The 12,590-nt window shown below is 35.3% G+C and overlaps 1 protein-coding gene across 1 annotated transcript in view; it reads right to left on the bottom strand.

The window, feature by feature from the left end:
* Positions 1–5,694: 5,694 nt before the first annotated feature.
* Positions 5,695–12,590, bottom strand: part of LOC132729289 (TATA box-binding protein-associated factor RNA polymerase I subunit A-like) — a 33,597-nt gene continuing 26,701 nt past the window's right edge. The window contains exons 7-9 of the mRNA XM_060715015.1: positions 10,341–10,461; positions 7,769–7,941; positions 5,695–7,503 (exon numbers count right to left, since the gene is read on the bottom strand). Of these exons, the coding sequence (XP_060570998.1) occupies positions 7,418–7,503; positions 7,769–7,941; positions 10,341–10,461 (380 nt within the window). The 3' untranslated portion in view covers positions 5,695–7,417. The remainder of the gene's footprint in view (positions 7,504–7,768; positions 7,942–10,340; positions 10,462–12,590) is intronic.

Raw genomic sequence — 12,590 nt, forward strand, 5'->3', positions numbered from 1 at the left:
AATGACAAAATTTTACTAAGTCAAGGGCAATAACCCTAAAACTACTAAAAATATCCAGACGAAAATACCCAGGTGCACAACTACACATACTGATCAACATTCCTGTAAAGTTTCATGACTCTAGGTCAAATTCTTTTGAGTTACATGCGACACAAGTTGAAAATTACAAAATTTTACTAAGTCAAGGGCAATAACTCTAAAAATACTAAAAATATCCAGACAAAAATACCCAGGTGCACAACTTCACATGCTGATCAACATTCCCATAAAGTTTCGTTGAATTCCAGCCATCAGTTGCAGAGAACTACTCCGGAAACGAAATTCTAAGTCAAGTGCAATAACTCTTAAAATACTAAAAATATCCAGACGAAAATACCCAGGTGCACAACTTCACATGCTGATCAACATTCCCATAAAGTTTCGTTGAATTCCAGCCATTAGTTGCAGAGAACTACTCCGGAAACGAAATTCGGACGGACGGACGGAAGGACGGACGGACAACGCCAAAACTATATCCCCCTCCCGATTCCATCGGCGGGGGATAATAACAACATAATGAAATGGTTTTTACTAAGTCAAGGGAAATAACTTTACAAATACTGGATAAATCCACAAGCGAAACCCCAGGTGCAAAACTAAATATGCTGAGCAACCTTCCTGTAAGGTTTAATGACTCTATGTCAAATCCTTTTTGGGTTACATGCGACACAAGTTGAAAATTGCAAATTAGTCAAGGGCAATAACTCTAAAAATACTAAATAAATCCAGACAAAAATACCCAGGTGCACAACTTTACATGCTGATCAATATTCCTGTAAAGTTTCATGACTCTAGGTCAAATACTTTTTGAGTTACATGCGACGCAAGTTGAAAATTGCAAAATTTTACTAAGTCAAGGGTAATAACTCTAAAAATATTCAGACGAAAATACCCAGGTGCACAACTACACATGCTGATCAACATTCCTGTAAAGTTTCATGACTCTAGGTCAAATACTTTTTAAGTTACGTGCGACACAAGTTGAAAATTGCAAAATTTTACTAAGTTAGGGGCAATAACTCTAAAAATACTAAATATATCCAGACGAAAATACCCAGGTGCACAACTACACATGCTGATCAACATTCCTGTAAAGTTTCATGACTCTAGGTCAAATACTTTTTGAGTTACGTGCGACACAAAAGAGAACAGAAGGACGGACGGACAAGGGTAAATCTAAATGCCCGCCACTAAAGTGGGGGCACAAAAACCCAAAGAGCTAGAGTTAAGATATTAAGCAAGAATTATCTTCCAGTGATAACTATAACATGGTACATGTACATTTGTTACCCATACAACTGGATAGCAGACATAGGTTGAGCATAATGTCCACTGTTATGTTGAGATGCTTCTTATGAACTTTAAGTGAATTTCAGTCAGTGTTCGCTGAGAAATAGTTCAAATAAGGAGAAATATTAAAATTAACAGGACTTACAAATACTGCCCTGTGAATATGATTCGCAATAACTGCCGATGTAATCACAAATGTAACAGAAAGAATAGTTAAGTTTTTTAGTTTATGCATGTGTAAGGAAACATGTGACCTACAGAGTGGCACAAATTTTGACCCAAAGGGCCATTATTTGAAAAAAATAGGTAGAGTCCTCTAGATGATGTTTCAATCCAATATCCAAGGTCTATAGCCCTGGATAAGATTTTTGAATGCTTAACTATACTGGTTGGAGAGATAACTCCGACACTAAATCACATATATTTTGTGTATAACTACATTTAATATATTGACCCAACTGAAAGTTTGGTTCAAAGACTACATTACACTACAAAAATTATTAATGGAAATAGAAACTGGCCTGAATGAGGTATCTAAATCATGCTCTTTTACCCTAGAACAGTAGATTAAGTCAGCAATTTAAATTCTGTCAAAAATAGAGAAAAAAATAGGCATTGATCAATTTTTTAAATTTTACTATTTTTTTTTTAACCATTTTTCAAAAATCTTTCCCAAGTCAGTGACCTGTCATCATGACAATTCCAACTACCTTTTGAAAAAAAAAGAGAAAACATCTTTAGGCAGTTTTTTGTAAACATAAAGTTGAGGCAAGTTAAGCAAATTTAAAAATATCAAATTATGACCTGCTCCTATATAACTAGGCATATCAACACACTTGTGCACATTCTGTATATGAGCCGTGTCACGACAAAACCAACATAATGCGTTTGCGACCAGCATGGATCCAGACCAGCCTGCGCATCCACGCAGTCTGATCAGGATCCATGCTGTTCGCTATCAGTTTCTCTACTTGTTATAGGGTTTGTAAGCGAACAGCATGGATCCTGATCAGACTGCGCGGATGCGCAGGCTGGTCTGGATCCATGCTGGTCGCAAACCCATTATGTTGGTTTTGTCGTGACGCGGCTCATATGTTATCAGATCTTAATGAGTAATACATAATATAAAAGTATTATAATTTATTTTTCACAAACCTATGACTAGGAAAATTCTCGTTTGGCACTATTGTGACCTTGACCTTATCAAAAAAGGCCTCTAACAAGCCATACACTTTTCATTTTGTTTCATATACATAATAGGCTCCGTAATTACTGATATAACAAAGAATACACCAGTGTCACGTTGACATTGACTTGACCTAACAAGAGGGCCATGATGGCCCTGAGGTCGCTCACCTGTATATAGGCCCCCCGCCCCCGGGCCAATTTTTACCCAAGGGCTTTTATTTGTTTATTTGAACAGACTTGGTAGACACCCATAAGAAGATGTTTCATGCTAAACATCTAAGTTCTAGCTCATTGGTATTTTTAAAAGAAGATTTTTAAAGTTTTTACTATACACATATAGTTAAAAACAAGAAACATGGCAATGCCACGAAACCAGGTTTTCAATTATCACCATTGTAGATAAATATGTTGTATTTGAAATACAAATACAAGCAACAAACAATGTAACTATGTGCAATGTAAAACATGAATAATGTAGGAGGAATTGCCACAGAAGAAGTGTTCAATATATATTCTGTATAAGGAAAAAAAACAAAGGGCCATAATTAGGTAAAAAATTATCCAATCACAAAACCCCAACAATATGCGCCAGGGCACTTGATGACAAAGCTTCTGTGAAAGTTTGAACAAAATTCGTTGAGAAATGTAGGATGAGTTCAGCACAGAAGAATTTGTTCACTATATATTGAAAATTCTGTATAAGGAAAAAAAACAAAGAGCCATAATTAGGTCAAATATTATCCAATCACAAAACCCCGACAATATGCGCCATGGCACTTGATGACAAAGCTTCTGTGAAAGTTTGGTCAAAATCGGTTGAGAAATGTAGGAGGAGTTGCGCACAGAAGAAATTGTTCACTATATATTCTATATAAGGAAAAAAAACAAATGGCCATAATTAGGTCAAATATTATCCAATCGCAAAACCCCGACAATATGCCCCAGGGCACTTGATAACAAAGCTTCTGTGAAAGCTTGGTCAAAATCCGTTGAGAAATGTAGGAGGAGTTGCGCACAGAAGAAATTGTTCACTATATATTCTATATAAGGAAAAAAAACAAAGGGCCATAATTAGGTCAAATATTATCCAATCGCAAAACCCCGACAATATGCCCATGGGCACTTGATGACAAAACTTATGTTTAAGTTTGGTCAAAATCCGTTGAGAAATGTAGGAGGAGTTGCACACAGAAGAAATTGTTCACTATATATTCTATATAAGGAAAAAAAACAAAGGGCCATAATTAGGTCAAATATTATCTAATCGCAAAACCCTGACAATATGCGCCAGGGCACTTGATGACAAAGCTTCTGTGCAAGTTTGGTCAAAATCCGTTGAGAAATGTAGAAGGAGTTGCGCACAGAAGAAATTGTTTACGCCCGCCCGCCCGTCCGCCCGCCGACATACCTCAATCTAATAACCAGTTTTTTCCTTCGGAAAACCTGGTTAACAATGTCACCCCTGGGGCAGGGCCAGTTTTGACCCCCGGGCGTTTATTTTAACAAACTTTGTAGATATTTACTTAAAGATGTTTCATGCTTAATATCTAAACTCTAGCTATTTGGGTTTTTCCAAAGAAGATTTTTAAGTTTTTGCTATACACATATAAGGAAAATCAATGACCACCCCCCCCCCCCCCGGGCGGGGCCAGTTTTGACCCCAGCGCTTTTATTTGAACATACTTGGTAGACACCCATTAGAACATGTTTCATGCTAAATATCTTAGCTCTAGCTCTTTGAGTTCTTTAAAAGAAGATTTTTTAAGTTTTTACTATATGCATATAGGGAAAATCAATGACCCCCCGGGGCAGGGCCAATTTTGACCCCAGAGCTTTTATTTGAACAAACTTGATAGACACCCATTAGAAGATGTTTCATGCTAAATATCTTAGCTCTAGCTCTTTGGGTTCTTTAAAAGAAGATTTTTTTAAGTTTTTACTATATGCATATAGGAAAAAACTATGACCCCCTGGGGCAGGGTCAATTTTGACCCCAGGGCTTTTATTTGAACAAACTTGGTAGACATTCACTAGAAGATGTTTCATGCCAAAACCATAAGCTCTAGCTCTTATGGTTCTTTAAAAGAAGATTTTTTAAGTTGTTACCATATGCATATAGGGAAAATCAATGACCCCCGGAGTGGGGCCAATTTTGACCCCAGAGCTTTTATTTGAACAAACTTGGTAGACACCCATTAGAAGATGTTTCATGCTAAATATCTTAGCTCTAGCTCTTTGGGTTCTTTAAAAGAAGATTTTTTTAAGTTTTTACTATATGCATATAGGAAAAAACTATGACCCCCTGGGGCAGGGTCAATTTTAACCCCAGGGCTTTTATTTGAACAAACTTGGTAGACATTCACTAGAAGATGTTTCATGCCAAATATCTAAGCTCTAGCTCTTATGGTTCTTTAAAAGAAGATTTTTTAAGTTTTTACCATATGCATATAGGGAAAATCAATGACCCCCGGGGCGGGACCAATTTTGACCCCAGGGCTTTAATTTGAACAAACTTGGTAGACACTCACTAGAAGATGTTTCATGCTTAATATCTTAGCTCTAGCTCTTTGGGTTCTTTAAAAGAAGATTTTTTAAGTTTTTACTATATGCATATAGGGAAAATCTATGACCCCCTGGGGCGGGGCCAATTTTGACCCCAGGGCTTTTGTTTGAACAAACTTGGTAGACATTCACTAGAAGATGTTTCATGCCAAATATCTAAGCTCTAGCTCTTACGGATCTTTAAAAGAAGATTTTTTAAGTTTTTACTATATGCATATAGGGAAAATCAATGACCCCCAGGGGCGGGGCCAATTTTGACCCCTGGGCTTTTATTTGAACAAACTTGGTAGACACTCACTAGAAGATGTTTCATGCCAAATATCTAAGCTCTAGCTCTTATGGTTTTTTAAAAGAAGATATTTAAAGTTTTTTTCTTTTGGTTGCCATGGCAACCAGAGTTCTGCATGGAATTAAATTCTTTTAACAATTTTTAAAGGTGACCACCAAAGGAACATTCCTGTGAAGTTTGGATGAAATTGGCTCAGTGGTTTATGAGGAGATGTCATTTAAAGCAAAAGTTTACGGACGGATGGACGACGGACGGACGCCGGACGAAAAGCGATCACAAAAGCTCACCCTGTCACTTTGTGACAGGTGAGCTAAAAATCAGTAGGGGTCACCCCTCTAGTTGCGTCAAACCTTCACACCAAATTTTAGAGTTGAAAAATGCATCCCTAGTTTTTGGTCGTACAAGTTTTTAATGGTTAAAGCCATGGTGACCATCTGATGTCGAAATCAAAAGGGATCATCTACTGGCCATGGGCAATGTTCAAGTTACTTACTCCTTCCAGGTTAAATAATTGCAAAAGAAAGGTGTGACGTGTACAGATTGACATATGGACTAACGCCATCACAGATATTCTCCTAAATTTCAAATGAAGGCAAATCATTGAGCAGAAAAATGTTGCGACAAATGCACACCTCTTGATAGTGTAGATTAATACATGTATCAAGTTTGGATAAATTTGAGATAAATTACAGCAGAAATGATGTTAAAGGTACATAACTTTGTGGAAAATCATTACACCATAACATACTGCTTATTGAAAGACCTCTTGGTAGTGAAGCTGAGAAGTTCCTCAGATTTAGATAGTTATATGGCTACTCTCAATTTTTTTAGCCATATAAAATCCTGAAAAAAATATTACTGAATGAATAGTGGCTAAGCCTCAAAGAAAATTTACTGTTGTTCCCTGAGCCATTCAAGTTTGCAGATGCCAATACAGATATACAAACTGGTGACTATATGCATCTCCACTGAAGAGCAACAAACTTTCATTATTTGATTAGTCAAGTAACAAGGGTGTAAACAGGATAAAAAGACTAACATTAACCATTACACTAACATTTATTATCGATTCAAATTCCACACTGTTTCTAGAGATATTTGTAACATATCTTATTCCCCACTGGTGATATTTCTGAGATATCTTATTCTCCTCTGTTTCTTGAGATATTTCTCACAATTCAAAATCCCCTCTGTTGTTATGAAATATTTGTCCCTATTTCTCACATATCTAATTCCAAACTTAACCTATAACCTGCTGGAAATGAAAATAAATGGTCTTTGCCACCAGTATAGAGCCAAGCCAACTTAAATTTTCATCTGGATTTCCCTAAAAATGATAATGGATAGTTGCATAAATGGAAGCTGGACAAGTCCATTTAAGAATTACAGCGGGTTGAAAGTTAATACTGAGATACATGTCTGGTATTTAATTGCCTACAACTGGTTCTTGAGTAACAGAACACATATTACATCTTATTCCTTGCCTTATCTACCAGATAAGTGTCACATATCTAATTCCCCATTGTAACTCAAGATACTCCTCAAATACATAATCCCTGACTGCATGTAGAAATATCCATCACTTATCTTATTTTCCACTGCATCACCAGATATCAATCACAAATTTATCTAATTATGAATTGTTACTTGAGATAGTTGTCACAATTCTAATGCCCCACTGTATACTAGTACACAGATATTTTGTTACATACTGAATTACCCACTATATATCTTATTATAGGTGTAACATATGAATCACCCATTAATTTTGTCCTGTTAGATATTATTCATTACAAATCTTATCACCTACTGTATCTCCATTATAATGATCAAACATTAAATCTGCCACTTCATCTTTAGATATGCTTCACACATCTAATTCCAGATGGTAATTTTTGAAATTCAAGTCTTCACATATCAAATTTTATTCCTTCCTGCTCATCAAGTTCTGGCTGCTCACCAGAGATATTTGCCACCAAGATCACTTTCAGACGAGAAAGCAATACTGGTATGACTTGCACTATAGCTGCACGGATTTGACCTTTGATGTCAAGGACATTGAACAATATCCTTTTTTAACTGCTTTATTTCTCTTCTTGTCAAATATTTCATAGCCTCTTCCACAAATTCGTTATCTGAATACAAATGTACAATAAGTATAACATTTCATAAATATCATAAAATAACTAGCTATCATGAATAATTGTACAAAATACCATGTTTTTGAGAAGAAAATTTAAGTAAAATTATGATACAAGTCTATGTAACAAATTAATTCATTACTACCTGTTCTAATGTATGTCAGGTATATTTTTCTATGTCTTAAGCACACAAGAAGTGAATATTTCCATATATATAATCTGAATTTCTTGCCTTCACTGTATAAATACATGTACCAACCTTTTCCATATACAAAACCAGCTACCATAGCTTTATGATATATAAGAGTATTTCCTTCACCACTTAGCAATCTTTTATCGTTAGCTATCCTATGTTTTGTAAAGTGATAAGATGGCCACCAAGACTCCCTTTCTTTCCAACATGTTTGTATAGCTGCCAATTCTTTTTCAGATCTATAAATTTAAAAGTATTTTACTATAATACATAATTGAACAATAACCAAACTAGAGCTTTCAGTGAAGGTGATTAATACCCCTACCAGCAACTTTGACTTTTTGAAAATAAATGGTCTGAAGAAAAATTTGAACTTATCCTATAGTAAATGAAATATCAACTGTGTACAAAGAATTATTTCAATTAATTGCAATCCTGAACGGGGTCTTCATACAAACTTGCTTTATACCAAGTTTGATTACAATATCTCATTCCTAACTCTAGTTAATCCTCCGAAACCATTTTCAACAGAACGGACGCTGACTCCCATATACCTGCTATAACAACCGTTTGGGGGGTTATCATTAAATTTTTAAGGTTTAACATACAAATTTGTTACAATCCTCTTTCCCAAAAACTTAGTTATCCTCCGTAAAATAAATGTAAAACAAGACCGACAAGCTGACCCCCATATCCCCCCCTAAACCTTGTTTGTGGGGGATAATTTAAATTTTTTAACAACTGTTAAAGAGGAGCATAGCTATTGTAAGCAAGAATAAGGTGACGGTTTAGATGTAACCTTAACTTGACAAATTAGGTTGAGCTACAAACACCTTATAAGAAACAAGATATGTTTGTAAAACATGTATGCCCCCTATTGGCAGCCAATTAGTCATTCGGTCAGGTTATTGCGATTGCCTTTTGACCTAGTAACCAGAAAAGTATTTTTAGTTTAAAAAGAAAATATCAACCAAGGCAACTTGAGTCGTTGAATTATTGGTTGAAAACCGTCTTTACGTACAAGGTCAATATCACTTTGACCTTTGACCCTTAAATCAATAGAGGTTATCTACAGGCAAAAACAAATGCACCTGTGAAGTTTGAAGGTAAAGGGCCTACGAGTTGTTGAGATATTGATCAGAAAACATTTTTATCTTTTGTTTGTTTGTTTCATTTTGCCTTTTCCCAACAGTATTTCAGTCATATAGGCGGGAAGTTTCCTAACCATCGTTCCTGGAGAGTTACACCAGTACTAGACTACCTTCCTCCACGCTAAAGTACCAAAGCATCTCCTGGGGATTGAACCAACGCCAGAGAGGTAACTGGATTAGAAGTCATCGACACTAACCCCTCGACCACGGAGGTGGTCTATTAGGTCAATATGATCTTGACCTCTGACCCCTTCACCCAAATTCCATTGAGGTCATTTTCTGACTAAAGGCCATGCATCTGTGAAGTTTGAAGATCAAGAGTTCATGGGTTGTCCAGTTATTGATAGGAAACCATTTTGACATACAATGTCAATGTGACCTTGACCTATGACCTTGACCCCGAAATCAAAAGGTGTCATCTACTTGCCAAGACCAATGCACCTACAAAGTTTGAGGGCCAAAGGCCCATGTCTGGTAAAGTTATTGATCGGAAACTGTTTCTACCTACAAGGTCAATATGACCTTCACCTTAAAACCCTTGACCCCAAAATCAATATGGGACATCTTCTTTCAAAGACCAATGTTCCTACAAAGTTTGAGGGCCAACAACCCATTGGTTGGCAAGTTATTGATCGAAAATCGTTTTTATCTACAACGTCAATGTGACCATAACCTTTGACCCCAAAATCAAAAGGGGTAATTTACTGGTCATAAACAATCACCATACCAAGTTTGAAGTTCCTAGGCCAAGGCGTGCTTTAGTTATTGATTAGAAACTGATTTTACCTACGTCAATGTGACTGACCTTTGACCCCAAAATCAAAAGGGGTCATTAACTGGTCATGAACAATCATCATACCAAGTTTGAAGTTCCTAGGCCTAAGGTCTTTAGTTATTGATTTAAAAAATGTTTTACCTACAAGGTCAATGTGACCTTGACTTTTTCCCCCTTGACCCCAATATTAATAGGGGTTATCTACTGGTCATGAACAATCATCATACCAAGTTCCTACTACTTAGTGTTCTTTAGTTATTGATTGGAAACCGTTTCAACGTACCTTTGACCCCTTCACCCTAAAATCATTAGGGGTCATCTACTGGTCACAAACAGTCATCATACCAAGTTTGAAGTTCCTAGGCTTACAGTCAGTTCCTAGGTCTATAATTATTGATCGGAAACCATTTGGTCTACGGGCGGACTGACAGACAAATGCAAAGCAATATACCCCACTGCTTTGAAGGGGGGCGAGGATGGGGGGGTTATAATAATTAGGCGAATGCTCATCTTGAATAATACATGCAATGCAATACACTATTACCGCAATGATTTCTAAATTATTAATTGATATATAGCATTGTGTAACACATTTTAATATCTCACTAAAGAGTAAAAATCAAAGCACAAAAAAATGTTGTTTTTACAAGAAGTGTAATTACTGACTAATAGTCTGGTATGTATGGAGACAGATAATGAAATAAGTGCTTACTTGTCTTTATGAATTTTTTTCAAGCATTCAGACATTATTCTCCATGGCTTTTCAATAGACTGCCAACAAGAGTAATCCAGTAAACTGAATAATAACGGCACAGCAGAGATAATATCACCATCTGAAAGTTGAATAAATTAAATAGCATTAACAAATTATAAATGGACATTACCTGCAATATTTTATACTAAGTTCCATAAACAAACAAGGTTGCTGTGTTACTGATGACACTGGATAGTTCACCAGGTAGTAAAGGTAGTGGCGTACCTACCGATACGCCAATACACACAGGCGTATATAAAGAAAGTTTCAAAAAAAAAAAAAATTCAAAAATGAAATCATTACTTTGGGCATAGTAGCTGCTAATTGATTCTACCGGTATGCTTAGGATGTTACCTTATTCCAATATGCGTTACCTTTTAATGCACAATCAAAACTTCAATAATGAAGAAAGGGAGTAACAATATGATACAAACAATTTCTTCTTTTTTTTCAGCTTGAGTTAAGCGCTATAATGCTAATAATCCTTGTCAAAATCCAAATAAGGGTAAAAAATTGTCCAATATATTACAATCATTTTTTTTTCCAGAAGAATCAAATCAGAGAAAAGTATTTATTTCATTTTTTACAGCTAGATCTATATGCAAAATAAAGATCTTGTTTGCAACTTGGCATTTGCAGCACAATTAAAGGGAGTGAGTTAGCTGTATGGATTGTCTTTTTATATTTTAACTTGTTACTATAAATCAGTACATTATTTTTAAGTTAGTAATATTCATACAACTTATATTCATTTCAAATTATGTAGAATAGTTTTGACACTGTGAATCAGATCTTTGCAGTGAACTATTGCCATCATCCATCGTCACAAACCAAATTCAACTTTTGTTTATTTGACCGTAAAAAAGAATACCAGTATTTAGAAAATATATCGCTGCAGAAAATTGTTTCTACTGTATTATTTTATTGAGTAAAAAAATGAACACTTCTGAAAACAATGATATATATTCTTTATTATATGTACATGTAGTCTCATCTATACCTTTTTAAAACATAGACAAATATACAACGAGAACAATGTATAACCATATAAGACACATCATGTTTCAATTCTTTTATTTTCGCCGACTTTAGATAACAAATTGGCGAGTCTGTTTATACCAATATTCTTTATGTGCGTGAGGCATTTAACTTCGTAATGAAATAACTTAAATATTTCAAATGGAAATTGAAAGACTAGAGTTGAGAACAAAAATGTTAAAAACAATAGTTATTGTCTACACCATTGACATAATACGCATTAAAAATATTTTAAGGAAGCTAAATGATTATGCAATACTACATTTTAGCTGTGAATATGATAACCTTTTGTTACACTAAACATTTAAGCTGTTGTGTTTGTATTCAAGTCATACAGATCATTTTAAAGCATATTTTCCTTGATTATATCTCGCGTTAAGTTATGGTGAAGCAAAAGAAAAATAACAAAGAAGAAACTAAACTTGATAAAAAAGGAGATAAAACCCATCTTATTTACAAGAGAGACACCTGGCTATGTTTTGTTTTTCTAAAAGCAAATAACTTTTGATACTGTTTTGAACAGTGTATACGTTAGACTTTGTGCTATTTCTCTTACACTCAATATATGTACTTGATGTTATTTTCATAACTATAGATAAAAACAATAGTAGTACAATTAGCTTAAATATCCCCTAAATCATTATTAATAGCACATAGCTATATTTGATATATTAGTCTCTGGCGACCCTTCGGCCAAAAACCGGCACTCGGCGTACACTCATAAGCCAAGGTATGCCCCTGAAAGGTGACAATATATTCAATGCCGAGTTAAGTAAGTAATGCTTCACTTTTGACCCAAGTTGCATAACTAACAAGAGCCCGGTTTGAACCGGGTGATGCTCCCCAAACAGGTTTTGGACACAGGAAGGTACACCTCTTTTAGTGTCAGAGTTATATCCCTGGAATAAGTTCAAAGTGCAATAATTCCAAAATCAGGCAAGGCAGAGTTACTGTTCTTTGCACTGCACTTCTAATCAATGGGATCTATCAACCTACAAAGTTTCTTGTTGATAACTGTTATGGTTTCCGAGTTATGTCCAGGACAAAGTTCAAAATGTAACAAGATTGCATTTGAGAAAAATGCTAATGCCACCGCATTAATACAACATTAAATAGTAGTGTAGGAACAGATTTTTTTGTTTTTATACTATTGAAGATTGTCATAATGCA

The sequence above is a fragment of the Ruditapes philippinarum genome, unplaced genomic scaffold (assembly GCF_026571515.1).
Source record: "Ruditapes philippinarum isolate M1 unplaced genomic scaffold, ASM2657151v2 ctg17_1_1_1_1, whole genome shotgun sequence".
NCBI classification, from domain to species: Eukaryota; Metazoa; Mollusca; class Bivalvia; order Venerida; family Veneridae; genus Ruditapes; species Ruditapes philippinarum.